Here is a 23,984-nt window from a genome sequence, read left to right as displayed (position 1 = left end):
TGTGTGATGAAATCCAAATCCCTATCCAACAACCACCTCCAGAACAAGAGAGACATCAGGCCACCCCCTGGTTGCTCTGTTTCCATCTTTGTTTCTGACTCCTGCTGACTTCCCCTTCTTTCAAGTTCAGCCATGAATTTACTCTCCTTCCTTCTTGGCTTGCCTGCTTCCTTCCTTCCTTCCTTGTAATATTTTATCCAGGATTTTGGGGTGTCTGTGCTACAGAATGCTCCCTATTAGCAAAATGTGCCATACCGCTGAAACCAGAAGTGTTTTCCCACTTACAAAAGGGCACATCCTGATGATTTTCGTTAAATACATGGACTGCCCCAATGCTGAATTTAAAATCTCCTGTAGGAACAGAAAGGTGTGGGCTGCTCACAAACAACAGTTTTCTCTGTGCTTCTATTCATCAACATTTCAAAAAGTTTTGGGTCCACTCTTGGGTAGGGGGTTAACTTGGAGAAGACACTGGGGGCTATTGTAGAAGAGGGGGCTGTCTCTTGAGGGAAGAATTGGACTTGATCACTTTCTCCTGAGGGCAGATTGGACCAGCAGAGCAAACTCTGGCTATATTAGAGGGAGAACCTTCCCCAAACACATCCACTTGGGAGGAGCTCTCCATCCCTGAAGGTGTGGAGGAAAGCAGGCCCACCAAAGGTATCAAGACCACCAAAATACTGTTAACGAGCAGGAAAAAACAATATATCGGCAACTCACACCCGCATTCATCGTTTATTCCTGAGTCCCACTAGCTCAGACTCCACTAGTCTAAAAGACGCATTCCTTATTGAGAAGTTATGTGTTTGTGTAGTTCAGTCACTTTCTTTTAATCTTCTGAATACCTAAAATAAACCTTTTGGAATCTAGAACAAGCAGAGTCTGGGTAGAAATGAGAGAAAAATGAGTGGATGGTGTGTATGTTGGTGTGTATAAAGAGACTTCCATTGTTATGGCAACCAGCATCCTCAACTGATGTAATCCTGTTCCCAATAATATGAGTTGTGATTAAAAATCGACACTGCAGCGAGGAGGGACACATGTAATGCGTTGGTGTGGCAACCAGAATAAAGTCTGCATAAATTTAAACCTGACGATCACAACAATTAGGGGAATTTGCCTACAATTAATTAGGAACTCTTTTCTCATCTGCACTGGAAATCAGGAGCCTGGAGGTCTGACCTGTGGCCATGACCTTAGGCCAGATAGACCTCAGTATCCTTTTCTGTAAAATAAGAGGTTAGATTAAATCACTAATGTGGGTGTGGGGCACAACTCGACTGTACCAAGAGTTGCCCTGTTTTCATCTGCATGCAGTACATCATTAGTCAACAGACGTTTATTGAGCACCCACTCAAGTGTCCAGCCCTGTGCTAGGTGCTGGGGATACACAAACTAGTGTGTTTCCTTCCCTCTCGGAGCTTGCAGTCTCTTAACCTCTCCAATAACACAAATCTATGTGAAGTTACAGCTGCAGTACGTTTAGAGGCATTTTGTGCTACAAGAACCAGTAACGGAGGTTTGACTAGTTAGATCAACCAAGAAAATCGAAGCCCAGACAGGCAATGATTTGCACAAGGCAGCACCACCACGGGAACCCATTATTCAAAATAAAACACAAACAAAAAACCCCAAAACAAAAACCCTACGCCATGAAGTAGGTTATAGTCTTTATAAATGGAGAAATGGAGGACCAGGAGGATAAAGTGATATGCCCCAGGTCACAGCAGCAGCCAATGGCAATGTGGTCATCCAAACGCAGGCGCGGCTGATGCTGCCCTTTAGGCCATCGGGCCAGGATCGGAACCCGCACCTCGCGGGGGGCTCCTTTCTTCTGGTCGCATGGCCCTTCGCCCGCCCTGAGACGGTTTTCTGACGTTCCTTGGCTCTCCTTCCTCAGGTGAGGAGCAGGCGCCGTGGGAAGGCGTTGGATAGCGCAGCGACCCGGCCGGGGTGCGTACGGGAGTGCAGCCTGGTCTTGTCACTGACCACTCAGTTCAGGGGCCCACCAGGCTCTCTCTTCCGGCGCCGTGGTCCCCGCGCCCCGCTGCGGGCTGCTAGCTGTGAGGCAGGGGGTGGGGGACAGGGAGAATCTCGACCCGACCCGCCCGCGCAGCAATCCGACCCCGGGGCTAGGGGTCATTAGGCCCACGCAGTCGGGGCCTGGCAGGAGGGCCCCCGGCCGGCGTCCCCCAAACGGGCTCCGCGCGCGGTTTGCGCTCCGCGTCCTGCGGGGAGGCGGGCCCGCCCCCCTGAGCGCGCAGGCGCGCGCCGCGCGGGGCTCGGACCGCAGCTCGGCGCTGGGCGGCCGCACGCGGGCCTTGCAGGTAGGGACCCCGGGTGCGGGGCGCCGCGCCGCCCGGCCCCGCCCGGCAAAGCGAGCGCTCGGGTCTGCGGCCGCGGGGCGTTGCTCCTCCAGAGCGCCTCCGGCGGGGTGCAGGGGCCCAGGAGGAGGTTCGGGGAGCCTGAGTGCAAGGGGGTCTGGACGGGTGCGGGGCTCGAGGGCAAGGCGAGCGCGTCCGCTGTGCTGCTGCTGGCGGCGATCGGGAGGGTGGGGAGGGAGGCGGCTTGGTTTTTAGAGAAATGCAGTCAATTAAGAGTTGTTCATTAATAGAAGAGAGGGTGTAGAGGGCGGGGCTTTGGTTTTCTTGAAATGGGTCATTTGGCAAACTTTCTCTTTCCTACCGTTAATTTCCAATTTTTATAACGGAAAATTGAATTATTATTATTATTTTGCCATAAAGGGAAAGAATAAAAAGAATTCCGCCATTTTGGCGTTTTAAAAAGTAACCGTTCTGCTGGGCTGACTGGTCAGTGACTGCCACGCCCGCCGCCGTCTACACTAGTCCCTGAAGGCGGGTACCCTGGAGCCCGCATCCATCCTCCCGAGTTCTGGCCGCAGCTGCAGCGGGGGGCGGGGCCGAGGCCCCAAGTCTGCGGCGCTCAGGCTCGCTGGGGCTCAGAGTGTGTGTTGGGGGTATCTGTCTGGGGCGGTAGCTCGCCACCCCCAACACCTAGAGCGAGGGCATTTATTGAGGGTCTGTTGTATGTGAGGTCTTGACGGGCAAGGGGTGTGCGATGCCTTGGCAGACAGTCCAAGAGAAAATAAACACGGACACATTCACTCAATAAATATTTATTGAACATCTGCTATGTTCTAGACACTAATCTGGGTTGGGAATCCAATGGTTGTTTTAGGTCGGGTTCCCTGGAAACAGACTCTGAGAGGGAGGTTTGAGTGTAGGTTTATCGGGGTGCCCTTGGGAACATCACCTGTAGGGGAGTGAAGACAGCAGGTTGGTTGGGCGGAGGAAGAAGTTGAACTGCTGATGTAGTCTGAACAGAGGGCTCCACCTGTCCCAAGGGAAGTTCTGGAGGGAAGAAGGCCCTGCAGAGATGTCCCAAATTGAGCCAAGGGGGCGGGGCCTTCATACCCTGTATCAACTAGTGGGCAGATGGCTGCTTCCCGGAGAGGGCACTTGCTTCCCCTGGCTGAGGGCAGTTCAGAGAGGATCTGACAGCTGAGGGCTGCCAGTGACAACCTTCGCAGTAGCCCGGGCCTCCCACTCTATCCCCTCCTCTTCCAGGCTCTGAGAGACACAGAAGGAGGAAATAGTCTTCTAGCCCCTAAGGCAAGAATGGCTAAGCCATTTATGGATTTCAGAAATATGTGTTTCTTCTTATGTTATTGATCACTCTGTACTCGCATCTCTCATTCATTCATTCACTGACTATGTGTGGGTGCAGGCTCTGGATCAGGCTCTTTGGTGCTTTGTTCTGTCCCGGGGAAGACACAAGTTAATGTATAGTTAGATTGTGGTGTAGTGGAGAACAGTAGAGGGAGCGATGAACTTTGTTTTGGGGGGTGGATTCTGGACCTTTCACAGAAGAGGTATCAAGCTGGATCTTGAAGGATGATCAGGAATTTTCCAGACATATGGGATCTGCTAAGGTACCAAGCAGAAGGATCAGCATGTGCACATAGAAGGCCACAGAAGTGGGGTTCTGAATCTGTGACCAAGCTGCAGCAGGGAGTGGATGGATTCCTGGCATCTGGCTCAGGCCTGGGAGCCGTGTCAGACTGGTTGTGTTGCTGTGTGGACCTAGAGGGACAAAGCTTATGAAAATTCTGTGTGAGCTGCAAATTTGGGGGCTGGTAGTGGTAGAGGAGAAGTGAATTCAAATCACAGAGAAGGTAGTTCCAGGTCTCAGAGAAGTTAATGGTCCAGCTGGGGAAAAACACACACAGTTGGTGCTGCTAGCCAGGAGCCCACAGCCACATGCGACGGGTCCCAAACGTCACAGATGCCCTGGATCCTCTCCCCTCCTGCACTGTCAAGGACTTGTCTTCTAGAATTATTCTTTTTCCCCTGCTCTGTCAGTTTCTTCCTTTATAGGGTCATTTTCATCAACTACAAACATGCTGTAGCATCTTCTATTTAAAAAACAAAAAAACAAAACAAACTCCCCCTTCCCTGAGAACTCATCACTCTCCAAATACCATCCCCCACATCCATGTTCTCCTTCCCATCACAACTCCTTGAAAGAGTTGTTAGTCCTGTTGTTTCCACTACCTTTTCTCCCATCCCCCTACAAGGACCAATTCTTTCTGTCAGTTTCCCCACTAGAATGCAGACTCCATAATGGAGGTTTTTGTCTGTTTTGTTCATTACAAGTCTGCATTGCCTAGAACAGTGCCTGGCACATAGTAGATGCTCAATAAATATTGAACTAATCAATGATATCTCTCTAGAACCCACTCTGATCAAGTTTTTGTGCCCACAGCTCCTCTGAAATGGCACTTGTCAAGATTTCTGGTGATTTCTTTATTGCTAAAATGGTCAACGCTCAGCTCTCATCTGACTTGATCTGTCAGTGGCATTGAACACCACTGAGCAGTCCCACTTTCTAGAAAACTTTCTTCCAGAAATCCCTCCAGGAGCCCAGATGCTTCTGGTTGTGCTTTGATGTCATTGCCAGCTCCTTCTCAGTCTCTTTGGCTAGATCTTCTTCCTCTTTCCAACCTATAAATTTTGGTGAGCTCCAAGGCTCCCACCTTTTTCTTTATACTGGGTTCTATAATTTTTTCCTCCCGTCTGTACAGGATGGTTTTTAAATTATAACTCCAGCCTTAACTTTATCCCTTATTTCTAGAATGTAGGCTTCATGAGAGCACTCTCTTGTTTGAGACTATTCGCAGGGCACAGAAGGATGCTGATACCTAGTTGGCCCTCCAATGTCTGCTGAAAAAAAGGCAGAAACCTGAACAGAAGGGCAACTCTCTCAACCACCCTCCCTTCATAGACCTGAAATATATGATAGGCTTTCAGACGGAATGGAATTCTTTCAGGAGTAACTATATTCACTCCTAAAGACTGCCAATGTTTTGAATAAAATGGTTAACTCTATTTAAAAGAACTTAAAATGGTACAACTATGTCAGCTGTGCAAAGCAAAATAATTGGAATTGAAATTCAGGGAATGCTATTATATTTTAACATTTTTTTGAAGCGGGGGAAGGGGGGAGAACAAACCTTGGTTTGACTGTTGCCTTAATTAATCAGGTTATATGTCTAAGCCTTTGCCTACCTGAATATACACTCTCTATCTACTATATAGGACCTACTCTGTATTTTAGGGAGGAAAAGCTGGAAGATAAATCAGTGCTCAAGAACAGCAGGAGGGAGGAATGAAAGGTGGGAAAGATAGCAACCATTGCAAGCTGATTTTGCCAGCAAGCAGCTTATTTGTTACTGGAGCTACCAAGCTCCTCAAAATTTCTGTTAAAAGGGAGTGAACTGGTATTTATTGAAGGCCTGCCGGTATCAAGACTTTACATATTTTTTCCATTTAATCTTCATCAGAGCCCTTCAAGATAGATACCATTACCCCCTTCATTTTACACATGAGGAAACTGAGGCTCAGGGAAGGTAAGCTACTTACTCAGAATCACAGGTATTAAGGGGGAGTTGAGATTCAAACTGACTTGTGTGTCTTAAGCCTACATCTATGTTCTTTCCTTTAAGCTGTATGCCAAAAGCCATTGTCAACACCTTAACATTGTCATTGTCAAAACCATTGTCAAAAGCCATTGTCAACAGCCATTGCTTTAACACCTTAAAGAAACCAAGTATCACTTACTCATACACACCTTTTTCCTTTTTTTTTGGCTGCACCGCCAGCTTGTGGGATCTTTGTTCCCCGACCAGGGACTGAACACGGCCCCCAGCAGTGGAAGCATGGAGTCCTAACCACTGGACCGCCAGGGAATTCCCTAGACTGTTTTTTTTCTTTAATAAATTTATTTATTTATTTATTTTTGGCTGCATTGGGTCTTCGTTGCTGCACGCGGGCTTTCTCTAGTTGTGGTGAGCGGGGGCTACTCTCCGTTGTGGTGCTCAGGCCTTTCATTGTAGTGGCTTCTCTTGCTGCGGAGCACGGGCTGTACGCGTGCCAACTTCAGTAGTCATGACACGCGGGCTCTAGAGCACAGGCTTAGTAGTTGTGGCGCATGGGCTTAGTTGCTCCACGGTATGTAGGATCTTCCCGGACCAGGGCTTGAACCCGTGTCCCCTGCACTGGCAGGTGGATTCTTAACCACTGCACCACCAGGGAAGCCCCCCTATACTGCTTTTTATTAACAAGTTCAAATTACTGAAATCCAACACAGTACATACTGTGTGCCAGGGACTATTCTAAGTGCTAGGGATATAGCAATGGACAAGACAGATAAAGTCTCTGCCCTTGTGGAACTTACATTTATGTGGGGATGACTGATCAAACACAAATAAATAAATGAAGATCATTATTGATTATAGTGATGGACATAAAGGAAATCAACACAGTTATGAGATAAGAGATAGGGTGATGGGTGTGGTGCTTTAAACTGAGTAATCAGGAAAGACCTCTTCTGGGGACGTGGCCGCTGAGCCGAGGCCTGCTGAAGGGGAAGGAGGCGGCCAAACATAGAGCTTGGGAGAGAGCATTCCAGGTGGAAGGAACAGCAAGGGCAAAGGCTCTGAGGTGCGAACGTTTGTCAAGCAATAGAAGGAAACCAGAATCTATCAAGGGTAGAGAACAAGGTGAAGGGTGGTGGAGGATGAGGTCAGAGAGGAAGGCAGAGGTTGGATTCTACACTGTAAAGCACTTCGATTTTATTCTAAGGGCAGCCAAGAGCCCTTGGGGAATTTTGGATAGGGAAATTATGTGATTTGGTTTACATTGTTAAAGATGGCTCTTAGTGGAGAATAGACTGTAGCAGGGGCTGGAGAGGAAGCAGGGAGATGAATTAGGAGGCAATTTCAGAAGTCCAAGGAGAGCTGATGGTGGTTGGGACTAGCATGGTGGTGATGGAGATGGGGGAAGTGGTCAGACTCTGAGATGTGTTTTGGAGGTGGAGGTGACGGGCTAATAGAATATGTAGGGACTTCCCTGGTGGTCCAGTGGTTAAGACTTCTTGCTTCCACTGCAGGGGGTGCGGGTTCAAACCCTGGTTGGGGAACTAAGATCCCACGTGCTGCGCAGCCAAAAAAAAAAAAGAAAATGTATAAAGTTGTTCTGTGCTAAACAATAGCTATGGCCAGCCCTGGTAGCTACTTAAAATTAAGTACAGTTAAACGAAATTTAAAATTCAGCTCCTCAGACATATGAGCCCCATTTCAAGTGCTGAGTAGCCTCATGTGGCTAGTGGCTACTGTGTTGGACAGTATAGGTATAGGACATTTCCATCATCACAGAAAACTCTACTGGACAGTGCTGGGAGGGCATCTAGGACAGTGGCCGACACATTTTAGGAGTTAAGTAAATGATAGGTATTAAGCACATTGTTATGTCACTAGGTCTTCTTTCTTATAAACTTACCTGTTCAACTAACTCTTAATTAAATGTCTCTACTGCCCTGGCTTTATTAAAGCAAAATCATGCACTGCCTGCGTTCTCATACACTACCTCTTTGCTCTTCAGATGCATACATTTCTTAAGCAGATGTTTGAGTGCCTACTCTGTGCCTGGGATTGGAGGGAGTGGTGGACAGGGGGCATAAAAGAACACGATCAGGAAAGATCATCTCCCAGGAAAATGAACGTATATGAGTGAAGGAGAATCTGGTACTTGAAGGCTCTGAATCCCCAGAGGGAGAAGGGAATGATTCTATTGGGGATGGAGGTGGGGGTTGAGAAAGAGGGGAGTTTGGACTTGGCCTGGGCTGTGCCATGAGACAGCTGGCTGAGACAGCTGGCCAGACAGAACCTTGGCCTGAAACACACTGCCTGAGACTCCCTGGAGTGTGCACATCAGTCTATAAAGCATCCTCACACATGCCCGTCTTACAGAGACTGGGGGAGGTGCAGGGCCTGGCCAGAGCCCTCACCTGAGTGACCTGGATAGAGCCAGGAGCCAAACTTGATGCTGGGCTCCTAAAACACCCTACTCCCCTCAGCACTGAGGCTTTTCTCTGTGGGTGGGCGGCTCCTCCTCAAGGAGGCCTCTTACCTCCCTGATCGCCTTGGGGGCTGTGTTCCTTTTGTAGGCCTACCAGGATGGAGGGCCATGCTGAAATAGAGATGCTGAGGACACTGAAGGGGCCCTCCACAGGGGAGGTCAGCGTGCACCTGGTGGCCAGAGACAGCCCAGGTTCGGGCTCTCACCTGCCCGCTGCTGCCTTTATCATTCCAGGTGGGCATAGCCACGGGTCTGGGGAAGAGAAGCACCCACATACCTGCCCAAGCAGGTGTGGGTCCTGCGGAGGAGATGATACTTTTCACCTGCCTGCACACATGCATGGCAGGATTGGGGCAGGGCCACCAGGTTCATCTGTGTTGCGTCTGTCCGTGTATCTGTTCGCAGCCAGCTCGGCCACCCTTGGTCTGCCCAGCAGTGCCCTGGATGTGTCCTGCTTTCCGCGGGAGCAGATCCATGTGGGCACCCCGGAGCGAGTGGCTGGCAGCGTACCTGTCACCGCCACCGTTCTGCCACAGTTAAGCGCTGGGCCGGCGGCCAGCCCCAGCGCCAGCACAGTGCGGCTCCTGGAGTGGACCGAGGCCGCGGCCCCGCCTTCTAGGAGTGGCCTGCGGGTCAGTATCTGTGGGGATTGGGGGGGGTCCAGCGAGCCGCAGCTGAGGGGCGGGGCCTGCGGGCCCGGAGGCGGGGCCTGAGGCGGAAGGTGGGGAAGCTGGACGAGAGGGAGGATTCTGGGGGTGGGACTTGGAGTGAGGGACTCTGGGGGCGTGGCTTGGAGTGCAGACCTCCCCAAACGAGACATTTGCGGGGCCCTAGGGGCGTGGCTTATGGGGAATGGGTTCCGGGGGCGTGGCTTGCAGTGAGGCGGCTGGAGAGGGACCATGCTGAGTAGGGGTGGGTCAAGGGCCAGTACAGGAGCCGTGGTCCTCTGACCCTCCGCACTCCAGTTCCAGATAAGCGAATACTCACCGCCGAACATGGTAGGAGCGGAGCAGCCCCCAAGCCCCGAGCTGCGGCGGGAAGGCGTGGCCGAGTACGAAGATGGCGAGGCCCTGGCGGGAGGTGGAGATGCGGGCCCCCAACAGCCGGGTAGGAGCCCCAGGCCCGAAGCTGGGCCCCTGCGGGATTAGGAGGAGCCCTGAACTCCCTGAGGAGCCAAGGCCAGGGGCGTGGCCCGAGGGGGCGTGGCCCGGGTGCCAGCAGATGTGCCCACGCCCACGGGTCGGTCTTGGGGCGGAGAAGGCTGTGGGCCGGTGGGGCGGGGTGGGAGGGGAAGTAGATGGGGCTGTCCAGTAGGGGAGCCCAAGGTGGGGGGACCAAAGGGGAGGCCAAGCGTGAACTCCGAGGTGGGCGGAGCCTGAGTGTGGAAGTGATGGGTGGGAGGCCTGAGACCCTTTTGGCCCCCTGCAGAAGACCTCCCCCAGGACCCTCCAGAAGATAACCCTCAGGACCCGCCAGAGGATGATGGCACCTGCCAATGCCAGGCGTGTGGGCCTCAGCAAGGCGCTGGTCCAGATCCTGGTGCCTCCAATGATGGCTGCCCCCAGCTGTTCCAGGAGCGGTAAGGGGGAGGGAACTCACCTCTTCTCTGCCTTCGGGCCTCAAAGCCCCACGCCTGTTCAGGGCTTAGGAGAGAGTGTGGATGGTGCAGGGTGGGTAGTTCTTTCCCTCAGGCTGCCCCTCCCTCAGGTCAGTCATAGTGGAGAACTCTTCAGGCCAGAACAACTCCTGCACCAGCGCTTCTGAGCTCCTCAAACCCATGAAGAAAAGGAAGCACAGGGAATATCAGAGCCTATCTGAGGAGGAGTCGGAGCCGGAGGCCATGGTAGGAAGAGGGCATGGGGAGGGTAGGGGGAGGCTAGAGGCTATACCTCAATTCCACTATCCCCTCCATTAATCCAGATCGTGGGGCTGGGCTAGAGAAGACACATAGTGACTCACTCATCATATTTTGGGGTCCCATCCTGAGTCAGATCCTGTACTTGGTTGGAGGGAAATAAATAAACCGCTCTCCTGTTTTTCTAGAGCTCCCATCTCAGTCTAGTGGCAGGGCTAAGTCACATTGACATGAATCAGTAACCAAGTAGATGTGCAGGCAGATGGAAAGCTTCATCACTGGAGCCCCATCTCTGAGCCAGAGGCCAGGGAGCACAGGGCTTTAGTTGCAGAGAAGCTGGAAAACACAGAGCATGAAAGTTCCACTGGGAAGGCAAAATTGGCACAGGGCAAGTATTTGTGTCCTCAGTTTCCCCACCTGGGAATGAGGAGAATTGTAGTCAGGCTGTGTAACTAGGGGGAGGGTGCGAATGTGAGTCTCTGCCCATGTGGTAAGGGACTGTCTGCCAGAGCTGTGTTCCTGCTCGTAGCCTAGAAGAATATCCATCTGTTTGGGGAAGAACACCATGTGACCAGAGAGCTAGGCAGGGGCCAGGAATAGAGGCTAAGGCTTCACGCCAATCCATGAGGACAGGAAGCTGGGATCTGGCTTGCCTTCCACAGGAGAAGCAAGAAGGAAAGGATCCAGAGGGACAACCCACCACTAGCACCCCAGAAAGTGAGGAGTGGAACAGCAGCCAGCCTGGTATGATGGCCTGTGTATATATTATATTCATGTGTGTGTACACCTTTGGAAGTGTGAGGCTGGGAGTGTGGGTTACCATTGTGATGGTGTGTTGTACATATACAGATGACCATGAGTTAACATGTGTGTGACAGAGAGAATGAGAAAGAGAGAGAGAGAGACAGTGTTTTTGGTTTGTGCATCAGTATATGTGTGTTCTTGGGGGTTATATCATGTGTTTGTTTATCCTCTTTTATCCAGTTGTGAGTAGGCCTCACAATATCCAAAGACTTGAGCAGCCTTTAATGACACCATGTGGTGGTGTGAGCAAGTCTGTACTGGTCATTGGTCTGACCTTGCTATTTGGGCCCCCATTCTGACCCTTCAGTTCTAAGAAAAATGGAACAAAGATCATTCATAGTTAGCTCTGGCCCTCAGGTCTTTTCCATTACCATCTCCACATTGCCATGTTACAACAGCCAACTGGAAACAAGTAACATTTATCACACTTATAATCACCTAGATACTGGGTAGCAATGTCTGTCTTCCTCCCTCAAAACCGAATCTCTTCTACTAAACATTTGTATCCCTGGTCCTTAGTCCAGAGGCTGGTGTGGAGTACCCTCTCAATAAATGTTTGTTCAGTGGATGAATGGAGGAGTTGTATGTTGGTGCTTCCCCTTGGACCATGGCTCAGTTGCATGAGTTCACTGTCTTTCCTGTCCCAGGGAGAACCAGAGAGCGAGGTCAGTTCTAGGACATCATTCTGCCTTGACGGATCCAGTGCCATACAGAGGAGCGCAATCTGTGTCCAGGGCTCTGAACACTATAGTGCCTATTCCGTATTTTGCCCATCTTAGCCAAACCAGATTTTCACCGCTGTCTCTCTCACCCGAGGCTGTCACATCAGAAGCCAAAGTCTTAGCTCTCATTGGTTTATGGCATCTTAAGTCTTAACTAGAGGAAGGAGTTAGTGTCTAACTGCTGCTGGCTCAACTGCTCCATCTTTCTTAAGGAAATACATTCTTTTTTTGTTTTGGGGGTCCGCACTGTGTGGCTTGTGGGATCTTAGTTCCCCAACCAGGGATCGAAGCTGGGCCGTCGGCAGTGAGAGCGTGGAGTCCTAACCACTGGATCTCCAGGGAATTCCCTCCCCAGAAATACATTCTTAAACCAGCATTTTTTTAGCTGGGTCCTGTTGACCAGTCTAAAGTTATCTTTTGCTTCGTACATTTCACCATCTCAACTGTGAACATTAGTGTGGCATTGGTTTCTGGATATTTTCTCCCTTCCGCCTTTTTTCAAGGGAAGAAACTTTGTCAGTAGACAGAAGTTTGCATTTATGGCTAAAATCTTTTTCCACTCATTTTTGGGATCTTTTGGGAGAAGAATAGAGGTAGAGGTGGAGGTGGCAGGGCTGCTTGCATGTCCTGTGTGTGTGGATAATCTGTACTTTATCTACATTCTGTTTGGCAGTTTGATGGCTACCCTATTGGATTCATGTTCTACAGACCTGACGTATCTAGTCCTGATGGAATGTTCCAATAGTTTAAGAGTTAGAACCATGTAACTCACGTACACACACTCAGCCTTATCTCCCATATATCTCCTTCACCTTTTCAGTTGTTTTGTGTGAAGCATCATTTTCTTTTTTTAAATGTATTTATTTATTTATTTATTTATTGGCTGTTTGGGGTCTTTGTTGCTGCCTGTGGGCTTTCTCTAGTTGCGGCGATCAGGGACTACTCTTTGTTGCGGTGCGTGGGCTTCTCATTGCTGTGTCTTCTCTTGTTGTGGAGCACGGGCTCTAGGTGCGCAGGCTTCAGTAGTTGTGGCATGTGGGCTCAGTAGTTGTGGCTCACGGGCTTAGTTGTTCCATGGCATGTGGGATCTTCCCGGACCAGGGCTCAAACCCATGTCCCCTACATTGGCAGGCAGATTCTTAACCACTACACCACCAGGGAAGTCCAATGAAGCATCATTTTCTAACACACCATTGCAAAAGTCTTTATAATTTATATAGTCGTTAATAGCTATTCTGATAATTTTAACAGTTACTGATATTCTCATTTCATCTCTCACCTGCCCATATCCAGGTCAAGTATCTGCAGTGGCACTCTTTGGGGTCAACTTGTTATAGCCTTTTCAGATTCAGAGCAATGCTACAAGCATCCTGTTCTATTTCGTTATAGTTACTTTAGACATATATTTTTACCCATTTTGAATTGAGTTATTGTCTTAATTATTTGAATTAATTGTTATTAATTCTTTATATATTCTGCATACAAGTCCTTTGTCAGATTATATTACAAATATTTTCTCCCAGTCTTTGGCTAGCTTTTTTGTTTTCTTCTGAATGATGTCTTTTGAGGAACAGAAAGTTTTCATTTTGATGATGTCTGACATATCCATTTTTTTTACAGTTAGTGCTTTATACATATTTTTACAAGAAACAGCTTTTTTTTTTTTTTGCCACGATGCGCACCTTGTGGGATCTCAGTTCCCCGACCAGGGATCGAACCAGGCCATGGCAGTGAAAGCTTGGGATCCTAACCACTAGGCCACCAGGGAACTCCCAAGAAACAGCTTTTTAATAGGTTTATAGAGATATAATTCACATACCATATAGTCCACCCATTTAAAGTGTACAATTCAGTGGTTTTTAGTTGATTCACAGAGTTGTATAGCCATTATCACAATCAATTTTAAAACATTTTCATCACTCCAAAGAGAAACCCTGTACCCATTAATTGACATTCCCCTCAAACCACCAATTCCCATCCAGCCTTAGGCAACCACCAATCTATTTTCTGTATATATGGATTTGCCTATGCTGGACATTTCATATAAATGGGATCATATAACATGTGGTCCTTTGTGACTGGCTTCTGTCACTTAGCACAGTGTTTTCATGGTTTATCCATGTTGTAGCATGTATCAGTACTTCATCCCTTTTTTTTCCATCTCTTTTTTATTGCTGAACAATATTCTATTGTATGGATATATCACACTTTATTTATCAATTGATGGATATATGGGTTGTTTCCACTTTTGGGCTATTATGAATAATGCTGATATGAACATCTGTGTACAAGTTTTGTCTGGACATAAGTGTTCATTTCTCTTGGGTATATACCTAGGAGTGGAATTGCTGGGTCATATGGTAACCCTATGTTTAGCCTTTTAAGGAACTGCTAGACTGTTTTCCAAAGTGGCCGTACCATTTTATATACCCACCAGCAGCATATAAGCGTTCCAGTTTATCCACATTCTCACCAAGCCTTGTTATTAACTGTCTTTTTGATTATAGCCATCCTAGTGGGTATGGAGTGGTATCTCTGTGGTTTTTTTAAAAATAAATTTATTTATTTATTTGTTTGTTTGTTTTTGGCTGCGTTGGGTCTTCGTTGTTGCACGCAGGCTTTCTCTAGTTGCAGCGAGTGGGGGCTACTCTTCGTTGCAGTGCGTGGACTTCTCATTGCAGTGGCTTCTCTTTGTTGCGGAACGCGGGCTCTAGGTGCGTGGGCTTCAGTAGTTGTGGCACGTGGGCTCAGTAGTTGTGGCTCACAGGCTCTAGAGCATAGCCTCAGTAGTTGCAGTGCACGGGCTTAGTTGCTCCGTGATATGTGGGATCTTCCCGGACCAGGGCTTGAACCATGTCCCCTGCTTTGGCAGGCGGATTCTTTACCACTGCACCACCAGGGAAGTTCCTCTCCTTGTGGTTTTGATTTGCATTTCCCTGATGGCTAATGATGTTGAACATCTTTTCATATACTTGTTGGCCATTTATATATTCTCTTTGGAGAAATATTCATTCAGATCCTTGCCATTTTCAAATTGGTTATAAGAAACACATTTCCTATCAAAATACAAGGAGTGCCATGCAGAGTTGGGGAACAAGTTGAGAATATAAGTGTGTGATTCAGTACAAGACATTGATCAGTATGCCGCTTGCAGCAGTGCCCTCTTAAATTTACATGCAAAATTCTGTGAATTGCTCATTCTCCTGGGGAGGTGGTCCATGGCTTTCATTAGATTTTGAAAAGAGTTCTTTTTTTTTTTTGCGGTACGCGGGCCTCTCACTGTTGTGGCCTCTCCAATTGCGGAGCACAGGCTCTGAACGCACAGGCTCAGCGGCCATGGCTCACGGGCCCAGCCGCTCTGCGGCATGTGGGATCTTCCCGGACTGGGGCACGAACCCGCGTCCCCTGCATCGGCAGGTGGACTCTCAACCCCTGCGCCACCAGGGAAGCCCACAGAGTCCATTTATACTCCGTAGAAACTGAGGGCTGGATAAACAGTAGAGCACAGCATTATGGAGCCCAGCCTCTTAAGTTTGGTATTCCCAGGCATAGATCCCTTATACTTTTGGAACACAAGTAACAGGTTCTTCATTAAGCATTCTGTCTTAAAATGAACTGATTATGAATTGGCTAACCATGCTCTCTAAGAAGTAGGTAAATACAGAGATGTATCTGTAGCAATTTAAAATGAAAAGACCCAGCCAATGGTGGCATCCTGATGACTGCTTGTCATCAGTTGTTCTTTTTTTTTTCTTTTTTAAATTAATTAATTAATTAATTATTTTTTTGCGATATTTTGCCCTCTCACTGTTGTGGCCTCTCCCATTGTGGAGCACAGGCTCTGGACGTGTAGGCTCAGCAGCCATGGCTCACGGGCCCAGCCACTCCGTGGCATGTGGGATCTTCCCAGACCGGGGCACGAACCCGTGTCCCCTGCATTGGCAGGCAGACTCTCAACCACTGCGCCACCAGGGAAGCCCCCATCAGTTGTTCTTGAACCATGGTGTTCTGTTCTTCTCTTTACATTTTTTTGTCTTTCCTGTTGACCTTCCAGTGGAAGGTCTGGCTAGAACCATTAATTTGGGAATTATCTCTACTGAAAAAACTGAAACCATGCTGAAGAAGCTTCCAGAGAGAAGATGGGAGGGAAGTACTATATTGATTTCTAGGGATCCACCATTAATGAGCAGGGTTAGGGTGGGAGAAAGAAAAACCGGTAATGGAAGTAGAAGAGGTGGAAGATACAGCCAAGAAGGTACAGCAAGAAGGAAATGCTGAGATGGAACAGGTGGTTGGTAGCACATGGAGATCAAGAGAGTTGAGTAATAAGACAAGATCATTGGATTGTGGCCCTGGTGACTCAAGAGAGCAATTTCATTCATGTGTAGAAGTGGGCTTAAGACTGGGAGATTAAGAAGGGAATTCGTCAAAAGAACGTTAAAGTTCTTCACAATATCCCTTTATCTTTTTGAAGTCTGCAGGATATGTAGTTATATCCCTTTTAAAATTTCTCCTATTATTACGTGTGCCTTCTCTCTGTTTCTTTTTTCCCCCAGCTTTATTGAGATATAATTGTCATGCAACATTGTGTAAGCTTAAGGTATACAACATGTTGATTTGATATATTCATATATTGCAAAATGGTTACCACTATAGCATTACCTGTTCACATTACATAATTACCATTTCTGTTTTATGGTGAGAACATTTGAGATCTACTCTCTTAGCCACTTTCAAGTATATAATACAGCATTATTAACTCTAATCACTATGCTATATATTAGGTCCCAAGAATTTATTCATCTTATAACTGAAAGTTTGTATCCTTTGACCAACATCTTCCCTTTCCCCTTACCCCCTCCCAAAGATTCCTTTTTTTTTTTTCCAAAGATTTTTTTTTTTTTTTTTGGCTGCATTGGGTCTTTGTTGCTGCGTGCGGGCTTTTCTCCAGTTGCGGCGAGCAGGGTCTACTCTTCGTTGCGGTGCGCGGGTTTCTCACTGTGGTGGTTTCTCTTGTTGTGGAGTAGGGGCTCTAGGTGCGCGGGCTTCAGCAGTTGTGGCACGTGGGCTCAGTAGTTGTGGCTCACGGGCTCTAGAGCGCAGGCTCAGTAGTTGTGGCACACGGCTTAGTTGCTCCGTGGTATGTGGGATCCTCCCAGACCAGAGCTCGAACCCATGTCCCCTGCATTGGCAGGCAGATTCTTAACCACTGTGCCACCAGGGAAGCCCCCAAAGATTCTTAATCAGTCTGGCCAGAGCCTTATTAATTTTATTTGTCTTTTCTTTTTTATTTCCCTTCTTTGATTTTCTTGGAGCTTATTTTACTTTTCTTTTTCTAACTTCATGAGACAGATTAATTTTAATTTTCAGATTTAATTAATTTCAGCCTTCTTTCTTTTTAATATGTTCATTTATGGCTATCATTTCCCTCTAAATACTCCTTTGGCTGCATCTCACAGAGGTTTTTTTTTTTTTTAATTGAGATATTAGTTTTGGATGTACAACCTAATGATTTGATATTTATATATATTGTGAAATGATGACCACAATAAGTCTAGTTAACACCCATCACCACACATAGTTAGAATTTTTTTTCTTGTAATGAGAGCTTTTGAGATCTACTCTCTTAGCAACTTTCAAATACACAGTACAGTGTTTTGATTTTTTTTCTTTGTTTTTTTGGCTGCGTTGGGTCTTAATTGAGGCATCTGGGATCTTTCACGGTGGCGCAGGCTCTTCATTGAGGCACGGGGCTTCTCTCTAGTTGTGGCTTGCGGGTTTTCTCTTTCTAGTCATGGCGCGCGGGCTCCAGGGTGTGTGGGCTCTGTAGTTTGTGGTACACGGGGTCTCTTGTTGGGGCGGGCAGGCTTAGTTGCCCCGTGGCATGTGGGATCTTAATTCCCTGACCAGGGATCAAACCCAGGCCCCCTGCATTGGAAGGCAGGTTCTTTACCACTGGACCACCGGGGAAGTCCCTACAATACAGTGTTATTAACTATAGTCACTATGCTGTACATTACATCCCCACATAGTTTTTGATATGTAGTATTTCCATTATTGTGCTTTTGTTTAACAAACACTAAGTGCCTACTATGTATCAAGCACTGGGCTAGGTACTAAGAGTTCAGAGTAAGCAAAACACAATACCAGCCCTTAAAGAGCTCACAGTCTAGCTGCAGAGAGAGCTATTTTGTAATAGTGGTATGTAGATACAAAGGACCTTCAAAGAAGAAACACCTCCTCATGTAATCGAGGAAGGCTCTACGGGGTAGGTGGGTGAATTCAATCCACTTATCCATGCATCCACCTATGCATCCAACCATCCTTCTAGTCATTCATTTAACAAACATTTGGTGAGCATCTATTCTGTGTAAAAACCCTGTGCTAGGGCTTCCCTGGTGGCGCAGTGGCTGAGAGTCCACCTGCCGATGCAGGGGACACAGGTTCGTGCCCCAGTCCGGGAGGATCCTACATGCCGCGGAACGGCTGGGCCTGTGAGCCATGGCCGCTGAGCCTCCTGTGCTCCGCAACGGGAGAGGCCACAACAGTGAGAGGCCTGCGTACCGCAAAAAAAAAAAAAAAAAAAAAAAAAAGCTTCTTCCTGAGTGACAAACCACTCCACACCAGAATGACCCAGAGCAATAGCCAAGCGAGCCAGAGCTAGGCAGAGCGAGAATCCAGATCAGACAGACGTCGTGGAGACCTAGGAAGGATCCAGTATTTCATAAGGATCTTTTACGCACAGCATCTCACTCGCTCTTCCTGATGACCCTCTCTGGTAGACAAAGTGATCTGCATGTGACAGATGACAAAATTGAGGCACGGAAGTTTCTAGAAGAAGCTGGAGCTATTCACCCAAGCGATATGAATTGATTGTGGCAAATTTTTTCAGGTTGACGTTGGGAGCTTACCTTACATGTTGCCAGCTTTTCCCATCTTTAAAGGATGTTTCGCCTCTGTGTTGGAGGCCAGGACTCCATCTCAGGCTAAATTGAAGGTCCCACAGGGGGGATTCAGCTCCCCCTCCCCAGGACCTGGAGACTCCGAGGGCTGTAGGCTCTGACCAAAGTACGTGTGTGTGAGTGTGTGTTTGTGTGCACTCTGTGTGTATGTCTGGGGTGTGTGTGTGGAATCAGTCTCTACTCTGTGGGCACGCCAAGCACACATACATCCATTTTGTCTCTGTGTGAGCCTATCAGTGCTCAGAGGAAGAAGAATCGGGAACAGGGGGTTGCTTCTTTCTGTGTGGTCTCTTCTGTTTCTTCCTCATTGCATGTTTTCCTCCCATCTCCCTTTTTCCTCTTCTTTCCCGGTGAGCTTAGGTGTCGCTGTGATTAAGTCCTCTGGCTCAAGATTTGTCACGCAGCTTCGTCCCTCTGTGGTTGAGACTCTAACCTCTGTTAGTCGCTCCCTAATCCGAAGTGCTTTTGCTGACAGTGGACTGGGGTGGGACGGGGCGGACAGAATTTGGTACAGCCCGCTGTGTGCGGCGCCTCATGGCTGAGTGGTTCCCGAGGGCAGCACGTAATCACAGACAAAAGTTTGTTTTGGAGGTTAAGGTAGAGTTGGGTTGGAAGATAGTATTTGAGGAGCAGCCCAGAGGTCAGCCTGTCTGTCTCCTGCCCACAGCCTCAGGGGAGAAGAAGGAAGGCTGGTCGTGGGAATCCTACCTTGAGGAACAGAAGGCCGTCACCGCCCCCGTCAGCCTCTTCCAGGACGTGAGTCACGTACTTTCCCCCTAGGAAGAGCTTGTCTTCCCAGTCCAGGGACTCACCACCAAACTCAGGCCTTCTGGTGTCTTCTGTGTCTGACATCCCTCAAAGGACTTGCAGAATGGAAGGTGGAAAGACTCGTTAGGGGCCCAGAGTAGAAAAGGGCTCACTGTAAGGGGCTTCCTCGGTGGGAAGAAATAGGGGAGTGGGACCCAGGCTCACCCATCACTGGGCCTGCAGACTTTTGAGTTCTGGTGCTTTCTAATCAGTTCTGATCTTTCCATGACTTGGGTAAGAGAGAGCCCTGAGATCCTTTTTTTTTTTTTTTTTTTTTGCGGTACGCGGGCCTCTCACTGTTGTGGCCTCTCCCGTTGCGGAGCACAGGCTCCGGACGCGCAGGCTCAGCGGCCATGGCTCATGGGCCCAGCCACTCTGCGGCATGTAGGATCCTCCCGGACCGGGGCACGAACCCGTGTCCCCTGCATCAGCAGGCGGACTCTCAACCACTGCGCCACCAGGGAAGCCCTGAAATCCATTTTTCGAGGGACCTAGGAGCTAGTCTGTCCTGCTTTGGATCCCTGCACTAAAGAGCCCCAAATAAGTTACCCCTTTGGTAGTACAGGGCAGGTGGAGCCCAAAGGCAGTTCCTTTGCCCCAAGCGCACTAAGCAAGGGTAAGGCTGGAGGAAAGCTGAGCCCTCTCCCATCTGTGCGTTGACAGTACCAGGTGGTCACTCATAACAAGAATGGCTTCAAACCGGGCATGAAGTTGGAAGGCATTGACCCTCAGCACCCAAGCATGTACTTCATCCTCACCGTGGCTGAGGTGAGCTGAGGCTGGCACCCCCATCCTGGTGATGCCTCTCAGGATGGCTTGAAGGAGCCAGCCAGGGGCACGGAGGGCCCGGGCTCAGATGAGGGGGGCACTGCACTGCCCTCAGAAAGGAGAGGGGAACGCGCAGAAAGCTAAAAATCGAACAAAAAGCAGGCGAAGGGTCGGGGTGGTGAAATTACTGAGGAGGTGCGCTCCTGAGGGCGGGGATGGTGTCATGAGTCCAACAAGGCCCTTGTCCTTTTAGGAGCTCACAGTTGTGTGGGAATCAGCCAGATAAACAGCCACAGCCCACAGGGGTGATGACAGATGTGAGCAGGGGGGCACTGAGGGGACAGGAGCGGCTTCAGAGAGGAAGGGCCTCCACTGCTGAGTCTTGAGAGATGAGTTGTGAATGGATAGGATGTTCCAGGCACAAGAGGCAAAGCGAGCAGAAGCACTGGGGCATGGAATGCCACGTTCAAGGGCGCCATGCTCAAGGAGCCGCCATCAGCTTGCTGAGGTCTGAGCAGTGAGAGAAGGTAGCAGAAGGAAAGGTCCCCGGGGGCCCTGAGCAGGCCTGAGCCTTGGTCACTGCCCTTGGGATTCTCTCCAGGGTTCAAAGGGACCAGAGAGTGCCTTAGAATCTACCTGTCTTGTGCCCAGAGCTCAGGGCTCATGAGTATGTGAACCATCCTCATTGCAGGATGGGAGGGTGTGGGGCAAAGTGCAGGATGCAGGGAAACCTGGGGGTGAGGAGGGGTGGAGTGGGGAACCTGCTAGCACCAGAGCCCCTGAGACGCCAGGCTGGGCCAGGAGAGGTGAGGGAAGGGAAGTGCAGCAACTGCTTCCCTCCCTCCCCCTCGTGGGGCCAGGTATGTGGCTATCGCCTACGTCTGCACTTCGATGGGTATTCGGAGTGCCACGACTTCTGGATCAACGCCAGTTCCCCTGACATTCATCCCGCTGGCTGGTTCGAGAAGACGGGGCACAAGCTGCAACCCCCCAAAGGTAAGGCCTAGCTGGGTTGGTCCCAGTGAGGCAGTGAGCCTCCCAGACCTGCCCCCACCCCTTCCTGGTGGTACCTCCTTCCCTGTTCCCATTGCACAGCCAGCCTCTCTGCATCTCATCCTGCTATGCCTCGGCCCCAGGGCTTCTGCTTTGCCCTTGCCCTTTGAGCAGACGTCCACCCAGGTTGTGTCCTGCTTCGGCAGGGGTTCCCTGGGCAGGTTCTCGAGGCTTGTGGGGCCCTCAGGCCTGCCTGATTCTGCTGCTTCAGTGTGGGGTGCGCACGCCATGGCCCAGCCTCTGTCTGCACGGCGCTCTGTTCTTCCCCCCGAGGGGCCTAGGTTACAAGGAGGAGGAGTTCAGCTGGAGCCATTACCTGCGCAGCACAAGAACCCAGGCTGCCCCCAAGCACCTGTTTGTGAACCAGAGCCACGTGAGTGCCCCTGAGCGAGCGGACATGTGCCTCCCAGGATAGAGTCACTGCAGCCGGCCAGGCTCTCTGACTCAGCAGACAAGCACTCATCTACTGGTGCCCCCAGCTGGGCTCTGGACCTCACCAGATGGGAGGGGCCCACTGGGCAGGCCCAGGGCCAGAGGAGGAAGCTGATTACGGGGTTCCCTCAGTTTCCTCCCTCCTCCCTACCGCTGAAATCCTCTCCTCCGCACATCCCCCTCCGAGCCTGGGCACTGAGGTGTCATTCTTCTTTTTGGCTTGGGTTTCTCTGAAGTTCTTGGTGTCAGGTCCAAGCCTCTATTCTGGGAGTGGCTTTTTCCTTCCTTTTGACCAACACTGAGGCTTTCCCATTTGGTTCCAACACTCACCCCTTTGTCTTTCTCTCTGTTCAAGGCAGCCAGCAACTTTATCCCGCAGCTAAAATATCTCCTAATCCCAAGCAAAAGGTTTGAGAGATATATAGGGAACTCCCAGTACAACTGTTACCATATGGAAAGCCCAGGGTCCCCGTGGGCCAGGGGCTATACCATGCTGTCCAGGAATGGGCAGGTACCCCCAGCCCCAGTCCAGCCCCAGAGATCATACTTAGAGGTTCCCATGTGACCGGTGGGCTTCTACCAGCTATTGTGACGGGGGATGCAGATTTTTTTTTTTTTTTCTTTTTGCGGTACGCGGGCCTCTCACTGTTGTGGCCTCTCCCGTTGCGGAGCACAGGCTCCGGACGTGCAGGCTCAGCAGCCATGGCTCACGGGCCCAGCTGCTCCGCGGCATATGGGATCCTCCCAGACCGGGGCACGAACCCGTATCCCCTGCATCGGCAGGCGGACTCTCAGCCACTGCGCCACCAGGGAGGCCCGGGATGCAGATTTTTAAATCAAACTGTTTAAGTCCTGTCCCCACCATTGACCGGCTTTGTGGTCCTGGGCAAGTCACTTAATTTATAAAATGGGGGTGATAATACCCATCTCCCTAGGGCTGTGGTAAAGATTGAGGGAGGTGATGGTTTTTGGAGTTCATGCCCGACACGTGGCAGGTGCCTCCCTGCCCTCCCTCCCCGCTCCCTGCCTCACATGTCAACTCCTCTTTCTTGGCCACCCCACTGTGGACCCACCTGCCTCAGCCCAACCTGGGCCAGGCTTGTCTGGGGAGGGGAGGCTTGTGCTCAGCCTGGCAGACTCTTTGGGTGAGTGTGTAGCCTCATGTTAGTCAGTCATCTTCTGCCACAGTGAGACTTCCTCTGAGAGTCCCTTGGAGGCCAGAAATCCCTGAGTGGCTCAGGGCTGGGGTTTATGATTCTACCCCGGAGGGACCGTCTTTCTCAGCCTCTTTCTCCCACCCTCCTCCCTGCCCACCCGCCAGGCACGACCCTCAGGGAACCTACTCCTCTTCCTTTGCCAGTGGGTCCTGGGCCAGCACAAGCCAGCCTGGACCTGGCCGTGGCAGCCCCTCTTCTTGCCCCCAGAGTCCCCCACCCCTGGGCTTCCAGGTGGGCATGAAGCTGGAGGCCGTGGACCGCATGAACCCATCCCTCATCTGTGTGGCCAGTGTGACCGACGTGGTGGACAGCCGCTTCCTGGTGCACTTTGACAACTGGGATGACACTTATGACTACTGGTAGTTGGAGGACCCAGTCTTGGCCCTGGGGGGTGGGGACGGGGATGGGGAGGGGATGGCGGGGGCGGGAGGCTTCACGTAGACCCAGCCCAGCCCTGACATATTGCTTGGGGGACAATTGACTGCCCTGTGGATTTGATCTACATCATTTATTAATATGATGGCAATTAAATATTTCATCTAAAAGTACCAAGGTTAAGATGAGAAAACCCCTGTGACCCATGATTGTCCCTGAGATATTAAGGTTCTGTTAGAGTTTTTAGTTACTGTTGGAATTTTCTGACTCTCTCACCTCATCTGTCTCACACTCATTCAGAAGTAACATGAGGGTGTGCCCTGTCGCCATGATCTCATAGGACAGCAGACTTAGGACCTCAAAGTTTCATCTGGGACAGTGAATAATTCTTTTTTTTTAATTTAATTTTATTTATTTTTTATACAGCAGGTTCTTATTAATCATCCATTTTATACATATTAGTGTATACATGTCAATCCCAATCTCCCAATTCATCCCACCACCACCACCCCCGCCACTTTCCCCCCTTGGTGTCCATACGTTTGTTCTCT

General features: G+C 49.7%; 1 protein-coding gene across 14 annotated transcripts in view; it reads left to right on the top strand.

The window, feature by feature from the left end:
* The first annotated feature begins 2,301 nt into the window (after nt 1–2,301).
* L3MBTL1 (L3MBTL histone methyl-lysine binding protein 1) overlaps nt 2,302–23,984 on the top strand; it is a 38,810-nt gene continuing 17,127 nt past the window's right edge. For 8 of the 14 annotated variants that reach the window (XM_082644822.1, XM_082644826.1, XM_082644818.1 and 5 more), the window contains exons 1-12: nt 2,302–2,327; nt 8,527–8,672; nt 8,844–9,070; nt 9,404–9,545; nt 9,867–10,017; nt 10,146–10,281; nt 10,956–11,037; nt 19,449–19,537; nt 20,252–20,356; nt 21,217–21,352; nt 21,556–21,782; nt 23,266–23,417. In XM_082644822.1, the coding sequence (XP_082500948.1) occupies nt 8,537–8,672; nt 8,844–9,070; nt 9,404–9,545; nt 9,867–10,017; nt 10,146–10,281; nt 10,956–11,037; nt 19,449–19,537; nt 20,252–20,356; nt 21,217–21,352; nt 21,556–21,782; nt 23,266–23,417 (1,583 nt within the window). In that variant the 5' untranslated portion in view covers nt 2,302–2,327; nt 8,527–8,536. Of the gene's footprint in view, nt 2,328–5,889; nt 5,930–8,526; nt 8,673–8,843; nt 9,071–9,403; nt 9,546–9,866; nt 10,018–10,145; nt 10,282–10,955; nt 11,038–19,448; nt 19,538–20,251; nt 20,357–21,216; nt 21,353–21,555; nt 21,783–23,265; nt 23,418–23,984 lie in introns of those variants that run through there. The other 6 variants (XM_082644820.1, XM_082644828.1, XM_082644821.1 and 3 more) reach the window with 3 other exon arrangements.

This window comes from Mesoplodon mirus (genome assembly GCF_964341445.2).
Source record: "Mesoplodon mirus genome assembly, chromosome: 15".
Lineage (NCBI taxonomy): Eukaryota > Metazoa > Chordata > Mammalia > Artiodactyla > Ziphiidae > Mesoplodon > Mesoplodon mirus.
This window is presented reverse-complemented; position numbering and strand designations above follow the sequence as displayed.